Source organism: Rhinoderma darwinii, chromosome 2 (genome assembly GCF_050947455.1).
Source record: "Rhinoderma darwinii isolate aRhiDar2 chromosome 2, aRhiDar2.hap1, whole genome shotgun sequence".
Taxonomy (NCBI): Eukaryota; Metazoa; Chordata; class Amphibia; order Anura; family Rhinodermatidae; genus Rhinoderma; species Rhinoderma darwinii.
The window spans coordinates 255,101,685-255,118,784 of NC_134688.1; the positions used below are offsets into that span (position 1 = coordinate 255,101,685).

Genomic DNA, 17,100 nt, shown 5'->3' on the forward strand with positions numbered 1-17,100 from the left:
CCTCCTTGATGTTGGGGATGGTGAGAAACATTTCCCGGTGACTGTGTTAAATTTTCATCCAGACTATACAGTGTGTAGCCCCATTGCATATATCTTTATATATGTATTTCTGAGTGGATTGCTGGACTTTATCCACTGCAATTGGGTGCTCCACTGAATACAGATTAGTGCAAACCATATGTCAGTACATTAAATATATTACTGCTCTTTTTTCTGGTGTATGGATCACTTTAAGAAAAAAACTGAGCGCAAACATCAAAGGCACACAGTTTGTCATGTCGGGAAAAAGCAGATGAGGTGGGCCAAGTGTTTTTATATGCAGTCAACTTCTCAGTCTTATTGACGGGCTTGTCGATGCCGTCAGTGCTCTCTTGATGTGATAGTGTCCCTCCAGCGCTGTAGAATCTGATGGCTATAGACGGTACTGGAAGAAGACAGGTTATTGTACACTTTACATGAATAAAATGGCTCTTTATCATTCCTCTCACACCACACAATCCTCTTTCTCAAGAAGCGCCACGTTTCCCTGTTTAATTCACTGTTCGAGGCTATAAAGCAGGCCGTATTCCAGCAGGGACTATGGCTGTTCGTTTTTGTTTTGTGTTTTATTTATAATACCGCATGTAATTTTCCTAGAAGTCCCCAAGACGGGAAAAGATGATGCTTAAGTTGAAAGGGATCAAAGAAAAGACAGATTCACGCCAGAGCTGACAGCTGTTACTCCAGTCTGACAGGGGAGGATAGGAGAGAACAAGGCAATGAGGGGTAGGAGATGTATGGAAAGGGCATTTGTAATGAAAGTTTCGCCCAAGTGATGAATTATCTGTAGTGGTCTTAGAGTATTAATTTTCTCACCTGAGCTTGTGACAGCGACGTGCATGGAATTGATTCTCCATGCTCCAGAACACAAATAACTAAATGTCTGTTCCTTATTCTCACCCTAATCCCCTAGAGGAGACAGTGGTGGAAAGTTAGCATAGACAAGTGCCAGAAGAGTTTGGGCTCAGAGCCGGCACTTGCAGGAAGGACTTGTGAACTTGTTGGCACTTTGCTTTGCAAGCAGAAACAACTTCTCTTGGACCAGCTTCAAGCTATATTTCTGCTTTGGAGGTGGCAAGCAAGTTTTTAGTAATCAACATGAAGTTCTAGTGAGATTCTCTGCTGTTAAGATTCAGAAATGTACCAGTTTTTTCCTAAGAATTCTGATCTTTTCTGCTTGACTTGCAGCTATGAATAATTATAATGTGATCCTTGTGACAGCATCACAATTTCTACTCAGAATGTTGGCATTACAACAGGGGAAGCGAACATACTGTATACACCACATTTGATGGTAAACCATATTTGCAATGATGTTTATCTGCCCTTCGGCTTGTTCAACAGCAAATAGAAGGGCAAAGGTTGCTACTTTATAAAATGTTATATACTTACATAGTTAGAATGTTTGAAAAAGAAATACATATGTCCAACCAAGGAAAGGGGAGGGGGTGGAATGGTGGAGGAAATAAAAAGGAATCTTAGTTTACCCTTGTTATTCCAGGGGAAGGCTAAAGGTATGGACCAATTTGTCCTAAAAGGGAAACAATACCTTTCTGACCCCAACTAAGGATCAAACTGGATCAATATTCAACTTTTATATATAATTTACAATAGGTTATTTTTTGCATAAGATGTTCTATTTGTCTTCACGAAAGCATCTAAGCCGTTCTTGACGCGATCGGTTGAGTCTACCGGTTCCTCTACAGCATGTATGGTAAAGAAGGATTTTCTTTAAAGGAGAATGAACCTTTCTTCCTCTAGCAACAGTGGGTGCTCTCTTTTGAGGTGACCTTCCTACAGTGAACAGCTGTTCACAGTATTTTTCTATGGACCATTTACATATTAAACTCCTCTTCTCAAGATGTAATAAATGGAACTATCTATATCTTTCCTCATAACTAAGGGCCTATACCGCTTATCAATTTATCAGCCCTGCTTTGCACTTTTGCACTTCTAAGACGGATGTCTGTTTACAACCTAGCTTCAGACTAGCAACCTCTCCGTTTGAAGATACAATAGTAACGTCACATAAAGAGATGTTGTGAGCGTGGTAGCATGAACAGTTGCACTCTTGAGTCAGACTGCTTTTCAAGGTAGTAATTAATAAGAATTATTATGATTATTCCTTAGATGATGACCGTCCAAATTACTGCTCTGAGAAACTTCTTACGGAAGGTGTTTTTTATTTTGCTAATTAATATCTCTGTGCAGTAAGAGTTTTAATTATAAATTAAGTACAAACTTGACATACTGTATATCTATTGATAAACTGCTTATTTATATTCATATGCAACACCTCTTTAAATCACTGAGCATTTAGGAGGAGGAATTGTGTATGTTAAATTTGCTTTTAGAATTTAGGTGATAATTCTGAGATCATGTCGTCCTATCAAAAGTAATAATCTACCGCATCAGAAACCCGAAGGAGAATAAATAGCACATAATAGCACATTGAGAAAACACTAAACTGGCGGCCATAAAATTATGAGTAATACAGAACATGGGGGTTGTGACCGGGTCCTGTCATTTTGACAAAATCAATAGCGCAGCCGACTGCGCTATTGATTCTGTCCAAAATGACGGATCCCTGTCACAACGTTGACCATTAGCTAGGTTTCTGTCACCATTGAGTGAGGGAAACGGAGGCTAAGTTTTCCCGTTTGACTTTCCACTGAGGGGTTAACCCGACGGAAACCTCAGACGGAACCCTTCAGCGTAAACGAACGGTGATGTGAACACACCCTTAGAAGGGCAAGCAGGTTACAGTAACAAGAGATTACAAAATAGATTAAAATAAAGGTTACAAAATTGAGCTGGGTGAAAAATACCAAACTTGTCAGATGTCACACCCAATGGTTTCATACCTGTTGAATAGTAGACAATCTCTTGAAAGTCATCATCCGATTAAGTGGGAGTGAAAAAGTCTATAAGGTTGGTTTCACACATAGTGTTTTTGAGAAAAACGCTACAGTTTTTTTTTGTGGCGTTTTTCATGTGTTTTTTTTAATTGTCCAATATTAGCTGAAAGTCTATAGTGAAATAAAGAACACACTACCAACAATGTTTCTGGCAGTTTTTTTTATTTTTTTATAGGCTTCTCTATAGGACTTTAAAAACGCCAGAAAAAAGGGCATGTTATGATAATGAATAGAAAAAACTCCACCAAAAATGCTTAAAAAAGTATTGAAAAATGCCTGAAATTTGTGGTGCTTTTTAATAGCAAGAAAAAAATGTCTCTCTAAAGAAAGCTTTAAACTCATTTTTTTATATATATCTTTGCCAGTGTCTCTTCTTTAAAACGTAATGCCTTTGGCAGTTACATTTCTTGGTCTCTTGAGTCTCACAAGAGCATTGGATGTCATAAGTGAGGGTATCCATTTTACTATTATTTTACAATTGCAATAATTGAAGTGATGCATTAAAAATATATTTTAAGATGAATAATATGTTCACCCCATGAGACTACAGTTATAAAAAGTAACCCGAAGAAATGTGAAAACATATTCTTAAGAATACATGGCAAACACAAAGTTGGTCAGCACCTTCTAACAAAATGAATGTAGTATTTTTGTTACTTTAAATTGCATTACTGCTATATTTACTATACTTATAAATGTGAGATACTTAGCGCACATTTCAATCAAATTTTGTGAGCCCACCCACCAAGACAAAGCGACCTCATACAGATGGGTCCCTACACTAAACATTATACCTGTACAATAAGAGACTCACCTTTTACTTGGGTCTAGGCCTACAAAATGTATCCAGGATAAGTAGGAATCAGCTTTATTCTTTATTAATTAAATCACGATTGGAATTTTGCAGTAACATTGCTTTGTCTTGAGTCTCCTAAGAGCAGTGGGTGTCATAAATGAGGGTTTCCATTTCACTATAATTTTACCACATGCAATAATCTGTGTTGAAGTTTGGCATTGAAAATATACTTTATGGAAAATTCAGTAGATGGAAAGTTCAAACCATGTGACTACAGTTCTAAAAGTAATCTTGACTGAATGTGCACACACACTCAGTGGCGGATCATCATATAAGCGGTTCGGGCAGCCGCCCGGGGCCCAAGGCTCCCAGGGGGCCCATGGCTTCCTGAACCGCACATAATCTTAAAAATAAGGCAGCGTGATAGCACTGGCCGTGGCTGATGGGGAGGAGGGGCAGGGGCAAGCTGGACCGGAATAGGGCCGCTACTGATGGGGACGAGGGGAGGGACCACAATTGCAGGGCGGGATAGGACTGGCAGACGTCCGGCACGATTGGCACGTCTGCTAGTGGTGGGAGAGGAACAGGAGAAGTGGGCGGTGGTCATGTGATGAGCTTAGTGTGGTACTCGCCTCCTGTCCCAACCAACATTAAAAACTGATCGGCCGACGCTAGGCGGAGGTCCATCTAACTCCCTGCAGGGGGCTCTATGAGGGATCGGGAATATTCCCCCTTTCATAGAGTCCTCTGCGGTCACCTAGATGGTTAGACCTCCCTTTCAGTATAATCCCCTCCTTCCCATAGAGCCCTCAGTAGTTACTATATTGCAAGGGGAGGTCAGAATGTCTGACTGACTGCTGGGGGCTCTATAGGGGGGGGGTCTGAGTGACTAACTGCTGAGGGCTCTAGGGGAGGTATACCCCTCTCCCCAAAGAGATGTCAGAGTCAGACACTCAGACCCTACAAGGGGAGGGGTGTCTGAGTACTTAAAGGGGTTTTCCCATCAGGGACATTTATGACATACCCACAGGATATATCGTAAATGTCAGATAGATACGGGTCCCACCTCTGGGACCCGCACCTATCTCTAGAACGGGGCTCCCTAAACCCTGTTCTAACTCTTTCTGCTCCCGCTGCCTCTCGACCACTTCTTGATTACATGTTCGGGTGTTACAAAAACAGCATAGCTCGCATGGGCTAAGCTGTTTTCCATAAGTCCCATAGAGCTGAATGGTAGTTACAGAAACAGCATAGCTCGCATGCTGTGCAGCTTCCGTAACTGACATTCACTACTATGAGAGTTACGGAAATAACGTAGCTCAGCAAGCCGAGCGAGCTCTGTACGCTCAGAAACGAAGCCGATCAGAAACAAAATGGTAACTAAACTTTTAACAAACTTTTGACATGTCATAATGACTTGTCAGAAGTTTTGATCGGTGGGGGTTTGGGTGCCGAGACCCCCACTGATCGCTAAAATGAAGTGCCAGAAGTACTCGTGCGGAGATGCTTGGTTTCTTTCTTTTTATTTTTCGGAGAGCCGAGCATTTAGTGTACCAGCCCATATAAAGTCTAAGATTTCGTACACCACTACATTGGTTTTCCGGAAAAAGCCGAACAGAAACGAAGCGTCTCAGCGCATTTGAAAAAATATATTACTATCATTGTTTGATTTAAAGTTTAAATAAAAGTTTAAAAATCAAAAGCATTGTTTGCATTGCGTTTGCGTGTGAGGGTGAAGAAGGGGGCCAAAGTTGTGTCAACAGACCAGGGCCCATGGTACACTTAATCCGCCACTGCACACACTTGTCTCTACACCTTCCACCATTCCATTGCTTTTATGTTTGTTCCTGAGCCTGAATACAGTATAGTCAGAAAAGGTTTATTTAAAAATTGTATGTGTGTGTTGTGTGGTTTTATGTGTTATTGTACTGTATATGTTTTTGTGTTATTGTACTGTATAAAGTGTGCATGTTTGACTGCAATTTGTTCTATGTGCATGAGTGACTGTAAGTGTGACAAGGATATACTTCTGTATGAGTGACTCGGTAAGTGACAGATTATGGAAGCAGCTTTTGAAAAGGAGTGCAGCCAGTACATCTAATAATAGCCAAAGCAACCATTTTTTGGAACGTGGGGTCCTTTTTCATTTTTATTATGGGCCTTTTGATTTCTCTGTATGCCCCTGAGCAAAACCTATTTAGTATAGCTTTGAAGTATGTTATATTTGTGTGTGTGTAATACATTCCTAATTATATTAAATAACAATAGTGTTCCAGTTTTATATTAACACAATAGCTAAAAGGAGCTTTTGCGTAGTAGTCATGGAAGCAAATATTATTTATTCTTGCTGGTATTAGTAGGTGAATTCTATGTTCTGTTCTGTCTGTATGTTTTTTATGTTTGTTACATGGTGACCTTGCAGAGAGTTTTGTTCTTGCTGATGTTCACTGTTTGCCCTTGACAGTAAATCCAGACGCTTGTTTTCAAAGCTGACTTTTCTTTTATTGAAATGGATGTTTATGATGGTAGAGGGTTGTTATCTATGGGAAGGAAAACAAGATTTGATCAAGCCAAACCACTGCATCTTATCCAAGGTGTCCTAGGTGGGAAGCAATAAGCAGAGATGTGTGACCATCAGTGTTAAATAGTATTTGCCCCTCTCTAGATGTCCACTGTTGTTGTATATTTGTCATACGTTATGGTTCCTGACTATTGTTGTACTTTTCAAGGACAAAAATTGTCTGACATCCACATCACCCATGAGAAAACTGTCACTTAACCCATTAATGACTGGGCCTGAAAAGGCCTTAATGACCAGCTAATTTTTTTGTTTTTGCCTCTCTGCCTTTCAGCAGCCATAACTTTTTTTATTTTTTCATTGACGTGTCTGTATGAGGCCTTGTTTTATGCGGGAGAAATAGTTGTTGTTTTTTTCGCAGTTTAAGGGTAGAAAAAATTTATTTTTACGGCGTGAATATAGGAAAAAGCGATACTCGGCATAGTTTTTCTTGTTTATTTTTATCCTGTTCGTGTTTCACACTAAATAACCTGTTAAATTAATTCTTCAGGTTATTACGGTCGTGTAGATACCTAATATTTGTAGGATTTTTGTTTTTATGTAATGTTGGAGCAACAAAATATATTTGATGTAAAATACCGTATTTTTCGGACTATAAGACGAAGTTTTTAGCAAGCATAAATCTTGCTAAAAAGTCCCTGCGTTTCATTGTCGGCAGTCAGGGGACCCTGACCGCTCCTTACTTAACCCCTTCCCAACCCGTGATGTGCCAGAACATTATGGAGCGGGGAGGGGATAATGTATGGAGCGGGCTCACGCGCAGAGCCCGCTCTATACACTGCAGGTGTCAGCTTCTGACACGCGGCACTAACGGCTAGGAACAGTGATGGCGCTGTTCCTGGCCGTTTAATTAGTTAAATGTCACGGTCAATAGCGACCGCAGCATTTATAGTGGTTTTGAAGGACATTTATGACATATCCATAGGATATGTCAGATAGACCCTGTTCTAACTCTTTCTGCTCCCACTGCCTCTCGACCACTTCTTGATTCTTGATGTTCGGGTGTTACAAAAACAGCATAGCCCGCTGGGCTATGCTGTTTTGCATAATTCCCATAGAACTGAATGGTAGTTACAGAAACAGCCTAGCTCGCATGCTGTGCAGCTTCCGTAACTGACATTCACTACTATGAGAGTTACAGAAATAACGTAGCTCAACAAGCCGAGCGAGCTCTGTACGCTCAGAAACTAAGCCGATCAGAAACAAAATGGTAACTAAATTTTTAACAAACTTTTGACATGTCATAATGACTTGTCAGAAGTTTTGATCGGTGGGGGTTTGGGTGCTGAGACCCCCACTGATCGCTAACATGAAGCGGCAGAAGCACTCGTGCTGAGATGCTTGGTTTCTTTCTTTTTTTCGGAGAGCTGAGCATTTAGTGTACCAGCCCATATAAAGTCTAAGATTTCGTACACCACTACATTGGTTTTCCGGAAAAAGCCGAGCAGAAACTAAGCGGCTCATCGCATTTGAAAAAATATATTACTATCATTGTTTGATTTAAAGTTTAAATAAAAGTTTAAAGATGAAAAGCATTGTTTGCATTGCGTTTGCGTGTGAGGGAGAAGAAGGGGGCCAAAGTTGTGTCAAAAGACCAGGGCTCATGGTACACGCGCTGAGCCCGCTCTATACACTGCAGGTGTCAGCTTCTGACACGCTGCACTAACGGCTAGGAACAGTGATGGCGCTGTTCCTGGCCGTTTAACTATTAAATGTCATGGTCAATAGCGACCGCGGCATTTATAGTGGTTTTGAAGGACATTTATGACATATCCACAGGATATGTCAGAAATGTCAGATAGATGCAGGTCCCACCTCTGGAACCGGCATCCATCTCTAGAACGGGGCCCACTAAACCCCGTTCTATCTTACCCGGCTCCGCTGTCTTCCGGCCACTTCCTGCTTACATGGTCGAGTTACGGAAACCGCATAACTCGCTGAGCTATGCAGTTTACGTAACTCCCATACAACTGAATAGTAGTTACGGAAACAGCGTAGCATGCTACGCTGCTTCTGTAACTGCCATTCACTACTATAGGAGTTACGGAAACAGCGTAGCTCAGCGAGTTACGCTGTTTCCGTAACTCATCCATGTATTGCAGTGTATTGTACCAGCGATCTATTGATCGCTGGTTCAAGTCCCCTAGGGGAACTAATAAAATTTGTAAAATAAAACATACATTTTCAGGAGTGTAACAAAAAATTACAAATTAAATGAAAAAAAACCTTTTCCCATTTTTCCTCAAGCACAATGTACAAATAAAACAATAATTAAAAAATTGGTATTGCTGCATTCGTAAAAGTCCGAAACTATTAAATATAGCATGATTTGACTCACACAGTGAACGGTGTAAAAAAAAGTACATTTAAAACCCCAGAATCGTTGTCTTTTGGTCACCATAGTGCTAAAAAGAATGAAATAAAATGGTGCTAATAAAAACTACAGCTCGTCCCGCAAAAAATAAGCCCACACACTGCTCAAACGATGGAAAACTATAAATTATGGCTCCCAGAATGTGGTGAAACTGAACAAATTATTTTTTTTACCAATAGTTTTTTCTTTGTAAAAGAAGTAAAATGTGAAATTTTTTCCTATTTTGTGTTGTCTAAAACCTGGGTGCGTCTTATAGTCAGGTGCGTCTTATAGTCCGAAAAATACGGTAATAACCTTTTTTGGGGGAAATTTTTTTGGGTTATTTATTTCTTTTGTTACTTTTTTTTTTTAATCCCATTACGAGATAACTTTACTTACAAATTTAATTTTTACTTATAATGTATTAGCATACACCTGTATGCTAATACATTATACTGTGTCACTTTGACACAGGCTGCTGTTAGGGCAGCAGATAGTGTGCCCTAACAGCAGGCAAACAGAACAGACAGCCCTGGAGTCCTTTCTAGGTCCCCAGGGATGACTGCAGAGGGATTCCCCGGTCTTTTATCAAGTCACCGGTTTCCAATGACGAGATCAAAGAGGGGAGTTCCCTCTGATCTTGCCGCGGTCACGGACTGCGGCGATCAAAGGATTAAGCAGCTAGGGTTGGAATGTTTTCCGACCCTAGCTGTATTTAGCAGGCTGCGCTATGATCAGGAGCTGTAAGTTACTGACCTGGCTGTGTCCATTTGTAAGTATGGCCTTTTTCGGTGTTTTTGTATATGTCCCCTTGTTTTTATCGGTTCTGTTTGTGCATCAGGAACATTCTGTTCCAGTTAAGGAGTTGGGGACTCGCAAGTCTGGGGATCCTTGTTGTGGATTGCGAGCTTGCGTCCTTTTGGCCAAAATGATCACTAATACCCCAGGTATTTTTCATTATTACGTATATTCGCTTCTCTTGGACACAGCCGGGTCTTTGATGCTGGGAGAGCATGGTGTGTTGTTGTTTGGCATAGCAAGCAGGGTAGCCCGCTCTATGAACTATCAAGGCGTCACAAATAGGCTTCTACCTGGCTATACATGTTGTGCCTCATGACGTACACACTATCCCTCCATGTTTCACACACTTGCACCCCATTATCCATTTATTTCTATTGAGGCACTTCACTCATTACTGCCCCCTATATTTCACTTATAGTATTACACTTGCACACACACTATTCATTTATTATTTCTTACTACACATCCCATGCACCACACACACACCACTCCCCTAAAGACTAGTGGGAGTGGCTATTATTATTTAAAGCACCTGCAAAGTTCATTCTTTTCTTAATATAGCCTAATTTGCCGTCTGAGTGCCGTCTTTATAATACAGAGTTTTAAATCTCTGCATAGACGTGGATTTGAAATGTAACATTCTGACTACCTGCAGCCACCCATAGGAGGAGCTTAGGAGCGGACTTCATACTGTGTGATTATTGCGTTCAATGTATAACAGTATGCAGTCAGCTCCTTAGCACCCTCTCATAGGCAGCTGGAATGTTCGGTTTTAAATGTAGGTGTATGCAGTGGATTTGGAGCACTATATAAGAAAACACAGCTCTGACCACTATCACAATATATTAAGAAATTCATTACCAGCAAATTTTGGACCTAAAAACATGAAGTATAAGTATAGTTTACTTTAAGTTATACATCTAACTTCTTCATGCTTTAGTGAAAAATCCAAGTCAATAATCAATTACATGTTTCTGACTTCTGAACTTGTTGTCCTCATTTAAATATTCAAAATCCATACATTATTAAAACTCTGCGACTGTGACATTTTTAAACTTATGTCTGTCTTTCCTCTTTTTTTCAGGGCCCATGTCATAGGATGAACACTGCTTGTCCCCTCTTACTATCTGTGATATCGTCTCTTGTCTTGTGCTCTTGGGGTTCTCACCCCACACCGAGCACATGCTCGGCTCTGGCCTCTGGAGTTCTCTACGGAGCCTTTTCTCTTAAGGACCTATTTCCTGTTTTCTCTCCTGGCTGCTCCTGGACCCTGGAAAACCCAGACCCAACAAAATACACATTGTACCTGAAGTTCACACACGAGGAGCAAGTGTGCTCTCATTTATCCCCCATGGTGCAACCTTTGGATCATTATCTTCCCAACCACACTTGCAACCATCCTGAGGAGGGAGCTGAAGAAGCTCAAGAACTTTGCATCCCTGGATCAACTTTTACTTTCTCTCACTTTGACAAAAACTTTCTTCGAATCTGCTTGTCTGCCCAACCTCTGTCCATTCAGCTACTCCCTGACTCTATCCTGAGTTTCCGCTTTGTGGAGGTTCTCTTGGTCAACCATGATAACTCTAGCCAGTTTGCCTGTGGTGTATTGTGCCGATGGTTTGAGGAGTGCTTGCGAACTCGAGACTGGGGTGTACGGTGTGGATTGACACAGACTGGCTGTACTTGCCCCGAAACTGCAGCCCATGGGCGTAATGACACAGTCTCCAATTCCATTGTTCCTGCAGGACATAATAGTGACTGCTGCGTTACACAGCTACTCCCTGGAAGCAACAATGAGGAATATCCCCGCCCGATACCTTATGGTATGTCAATTTAAATTTATCTGTGATGCATGAAATAATATAATTTTCTATTTAAGTATTATTGTATGTCATTTTGTATGTATTTATCCATGTTACATAAATCTTATTATAATCTTATGTTACCAAATCCAAGGCATATTTATGTAAATAAAATAGAAATTCACTAAATCATTATTTCTCCCTAAATTAAAAAAAACAACAACACATACTAACACATCTCTACACTTCAGCCATTCATTTAACCATTTCTTAGTGACATCGTTTTCTGTCTCATCAGTACAGTTCCCAAAGCTTTTTAGTGTTAGGGCAGCCATATTGAATGTTAACTGAGAAATTGAGTTATTAACAACTGGACAAAGGACGATGACTCAAAGACTTATATCTTCAAATGAAACAGTTAACTATGGGCCCGTAATAATCGAGAAATAAGTTTAAAAACAGTCATCTTACAATGACTTTAATGTCTGTACATCACTCTCGCCCTAATAGTGTTTCATCTAGATATTATTAGGCTAGGTTCACAATGCGTTTGGGCACTATGCTCAGAGTATGTATCAAGAAATGTCCTTTACATATACTGTACATCTATCATGCCCATAGAATTCTATAGGCAAGACTTATGCCATGAGTGTCCTTTTGGTATATATGTTTGGTCGCTATACATGGCATTCGTTTTTTATTTTTTTTCATCTTTACTGAACAGCTCAATTGACTACACTTTTCAGTACAACTGTATGTCAAAATAACATATGCCATCTCCAACCATACACATTATTTGGTCAAGTACGAAGAAGTTTATGTTATAAAGACCCATGAACAGCTGGTGGAGTGAACTCTCCAGTATCCCGTATAACTGTTTGTAAAAGATAATGTGCTGTAAAAGTCTGTTGTACTGGGAGATTGTAATATTAAATTATGAATACAGATACAAAAGCTAAAATGTAAGAAGATGAATGTTCATAGATTTGTTCTTTTGCGGGAGAGACAGGAATAATAATTATAGTCAAACATCAAAGCTGCTGTAGTTACTCTGAGATAAAATGTCATACCGTTCAATGATCATCATGTCAGTTGGCTTTTGTGACCATAATCATTTTACTTTGGCTTATATTTTTGGGTGCATGGACATTTATTGATATTCCTTATCTCTGACCACCAAATGTGCCCTCCTGGCTCTCAAGGTTACCAACCTAATATCTATCCTGTACATACTGTAGAAATGATATAGCTGTCCTTTGTATTCCTTTTTACAGTCTAATTACTGAGTCTATAAGTAGGGAATAGACTGCAGGTAAAGTGTGCTTTAATAGCATTCTGTAAGGCTAAGATGGCAAACATATTTTTACAGCTTTTTCCCCATCCCCAATACAGAATATACTCTTCCAATGCTGCCCTCCACTTGTACCAGCGTTAGTCTGTATTTCTACTCCTTCAGCTGTGATACTATTCTAACAAATGCTTATGTGCCTCCACATCACAGGCATTCTATGCAATTTATAAAAGAAGACCGCATTCCCTTATTTCTTAGTATTGAGGTTTTTCCAACCTGTGGTTCCTTATAACATATTTTGTCCCTAAACAAGTAAAGTGTGAGTTTAAACCTAGCCCTAAGTGAAATTAAAAAGTCATATTGTCTCCATGTGTGTTTCCAAGAGTTAGTCAAGAAGTTGTCTGAATGATTTTCTTGCTAGATCTACCATATGTCAAGTCATGTCAAGGTTTCTGTTTATTAGGTTCCTTTCACATTTGCGTTGCTACTTCCGATGTTTGCTCCACCATAGGAACAGAACTATGAAAATAATGGCAGTGATGGATCCGTCACAGGACACACCAAAAGCTCTCCAATGGAACCCATTAATTTTAATGGACTCTGTTGGGTTTCCGTCATGGTGTCCATCATCTAAAAAAATATTGCAAACATTTTGGACCAGATCTGTGACGGAGGCCCCTTACGGAGCTTCCAACGTGAACATAGTCTTACAGAACAATAACGGATCAGTTTTTAACAGATGAAAACAGAAGCCTAATGCATCCAATGAATTTTAATGGGATCCACCTGTTTTCCTATTTCGTTATTTGGTAGAATAGCGTAGAAGAATTCCCTTTAAAAGCAATGAAAACCTGACAAATTGAAACCCTTCCTGATGGCTAAGGTGTTGACTTGACTTCCAAATTCCCGAGATCTCAATACATCTGTGGGATGTGCTGGAAAAAGAAGTCTAATCCATGGAGGCCCTATCTCATCACTTACGGGACTAAGAGGGTCTGCTGCTAACGTCTTGGTGACGAATACCATAGGAAACCTTCAGATGTCTTGTGGAGTCCATGCCTCGATGCGTCAGAGCTGTTTTGGTGACACAAGGGGGACCTACACAGTATTAGGCAGGGGGTATTAATGTTATGGCTTATCGGTGTATACATACTGCATGTTACAGACCCAACATGAATTCATGAATCAAATTATGAAAGTTGCTACAGCAAAGATTTAATGGACCAGTTTTATCATATATGTAAACCCCTTGCTGAAGCAATGCAAGTTAAGGGTTACAGTGCGATCGTCTCTGCATACAGAAATAGATTAACTTGCTTGTATAATAAGGTCTAGGAAATGAAATGAAGGTTAATCACATCAGCCATTATTGAGTGAGTACAAATAACATGTCATTTATATTAACACTTTTTAATCTCAAAATATACAGTTTCTGCAGGAATGATGAATATGGCACCTTCTCTAATCACATTTTGCAGAAATATAACAACAGGTTATCTGAAGGGGAAATCATCTTGTGTGCTGTATTATTCAAAGTGGAAAGACAGTCATTGCAAGAGACCCAGGGAGTCTCTTTCCCATATGCATCCTCCGTTTCATCATTTTAGCCTATTTGTCACCATTTTTGAAGATTCTGCGTTATACTCTGAATGTAGAATTATTGCTATGATCTGCTACAAATATGTTTCCAATTTAAAGAGTAATGCCATGGTAGACATGGGTATTTACTTTTGTAATACGGTCTTCTTTAGCTGGATTGACTATCGGAATAGGTGTGTCACCTGGGTGAAGGTGGTATTTAGCTATTCATAGACTATTCATTTTCTCAGCCTGGTGGTAGAGTGACAAATCAATGAGCAGTCTGTTATTGTAGACTTTAAGAGCCAGTTTGAACTTTTTTAGTATCCATGTAATGAGAAATTTCATAGAAATCAATAGAAAACCACCTAAACATGTAGGCACCAGCAGCAAATGTCTAGGCACATTGGCTACCTGACACCTGTGAATTGTCCAGCCTTGCCATATGTAACTGAGGTCATTACAATTATGATGTGCCACACTGTATAGTATGAATGGGCATTTTAACATTTTCTCATGGTACAAGAAAAGCTCTTTCATTAAAAACCAAGTATAGGATAAAAATATATTAGGGCGGGACAAATCCCAAGAGCCAGGTAGCCAATGCGCCTAGAAATCTTCTGTGCCTAGCTGTATTACCTTTCTCTTACTTAGAGGTATAGATACTTACACCAACTGCCATTGATGATATAAATGAATTAGTAAATTGGCTAGTTAGGAAAATGTTGGGTGCAGGCTTATATTGTATCCAGGCTCATTTCCCAAGCAGGGTTATAAGTAAAAAAAATTAAGTCTTGGCCAAAAAGTAGAGTTTCCCACAGCAGCTAACCAAATGTGAGCTTTCGTTTTGCCAGTGAATATTAAAATATAATACCATGTTCTCAGTGGTTATTGTAATACCACCAATTTTTATCTGCCCTAGTTTTATACGTATAATCGAGTGTGTATGAATGCTGGATAAGAATGTTCAATGGTACAGTACATCAATAGAATGGCTCGGAGGGGAGAAACGTAGAGGATATTGTTTTAAATAAAATGACGTCAATGGTGTCTGAAGGCGGTAGATTTCAAAGGTCTGTTGTAACAAAATGGTGCAGAGTACGTCTTTGTTTCAAAGTGGGTCATAAGCGCTGGTGTGATACTTATTTCTTGCCTTTGAATATTGAACATTGGTACTCTTCATCTTCAGGCCCGGACTGCACAATTGCCACAATTGTGCCCGGTCTTTTCTTATTTACCTATTGTGTAAGTTCATCCTTGTTTTGTTCCCAAACATAGAACTATTCTGAAAAAGATACTTACCTGCATCATTTTACACAGTCTCTCACCTAAGAAGAGGGTACATAAAATGGACACTACAATGTTCATTCTATACTGGTCTCTCCTGGTCTAACGTTTGCGAAATCTGGTCAGAAGTTTCCGACAGATTAATTGTAAAGAGAAACATTGTTTTCATGGCATGGTGCTACCATAATTGGTGGCATGTTGTGCAGCTCGGGGCTCAGCACCGATCATAGCTGCTTCTCCTCAACGTTTCCTTTTTCTTTCTTCTTTTCCTTTTTATTGCACTTGAGTGTTCAGCCGAGGAGCTTAATGTCTTCATGGGAAATTTCAGCGAATAAATCTGAAATCCATTTCCGCTGTGCACAGTAGATCAGCTCAAGTGTTTGTTACTCTTATTTAATTTGCGCTCTGCTGTCTCCCTTCTCTGCAGCTCGCTCTATCCTTTCCTCTCATTTCAGTGCGATCACTCACTATTTTTTCCACTTCTCACACATGTTTTTATTATGCCACTCCCTTATCATTATAGTCTTTCCACTATTCTCTATGTTATTTCTATGTGACAGGAGTCACTAATTTTCAGTGAGATTCTTTGTATTCAGACTGGTAGTCTGCTGGTTACTGGATTGCTTTAACACACATGCCTGCCACATTCCCTCCTGGCATTAATATACATCCGTCACGCCGGACCTATAGATCTCAATTCCAATGAATGCAATTTTCCTAGAATCAGTGGCAGTAAATAGGTTCAGAAACGTAAAGGAGATGGGGTCAAAAACCTTTGTTGAATAAACGTATGTTGTTTCCATTTAAAACACACTTCGAAATGAACGCTACATAGGTCATCTCATTCTCACTAGCCCCAAAGCATGAGCAGGCAGCAGCATGAGTGGGTAACCAGATCTATCTCTAACTGGCCCAGAAACGCAGTAATTCTTCCAAGGATATTGCGAGATGATAAAACGCAAGACCGAGCAAGTACAGCAGCTGCAGCAATAACTTCAGGCTTTATAAAAGCAACAGGCTCCTCTCCCCTCCCAGCTGACACATTGCCTCGACTGACTTTATTAATAACATTTTATTAGCTACCTGCCGAGTCTGAGCCTTGCAGGAGGAACGACGGAGAACGAGTGAATCTTCACGCAGCCTCCTTTTTTTTTAGTATCTGTTGTAATAGGACGTGCTGCAATCGAAAACCACTGCTGCCGTTCAAGCCAGAAACGCTAAAAGATCCTGAGGGGCTTATCTATCAAACTACATAAAGGAGAAATGTCTAAAAACGCCATAAAGTGCACCATTTGGAGAATGCACCAGTTAACCGATTTTTATTATGTTGTGCACCCAGTTTTATGACAAAAACATGTCATTTGTGACATTTTAGAGAACGAGAACTCATTGGCACTCACAAGTTTATGATGAGGAGCTGATGTGAAGGGAGGTATGCTTGGAAATTATACAACGACAGTTTGTCTGGCTTTGGTTAGGTAAAGTATCAGCGTAAACGTGAACCAAATTACAGGATGTTATAAAGGACAAATCGTAGTTTAGCTCAAATCATTTCATTATAGAGATAGATACGTTTACAACACATTTATATACAAGCATGATTTTCTGTGGGATACAAGGTATACAGATTTGTACATCACTTTTTCTCCCCGGTACC

General features: G+C 39.9%; 1 protein-coding gene across 8 annotated transcripts in view; it reads left to right on the forward strand.

Moving 5' to 3' along the window:
* ADGRB2 (adhesion G protein-coupled receptor B2) overlaps positions 1 to 17,100 on the forward strand; it is a 441,157-nt gene that overhangs the window by 236,930 nt on the left and 187,127 nt on the right. For 6 of the 8 annotated variants that reach the window (XM_075853159.1, XM_075853161.1, XM_075853162.1 and 3 more), the window contains exon 2: positions 10,570 to 11,308. The exons of 1 other annotated variant lie outside the window; for it this stretch is intronic. In XM_075853159.1, coding sequence (XP_075709274.1) covers positions 10,585 to 11,308 — 724 coding nt within the window. In that variant the 5' untranslated portion in view covers positions 10,570 to 10,584. Of the gene's footprint in view, positions 1 to 10,569; positions 11,309 to 17,100 lie in introns of those variants that run through there. One more of the 8 variants, XM_075853166.1, reaches the window with a different exon arrangement.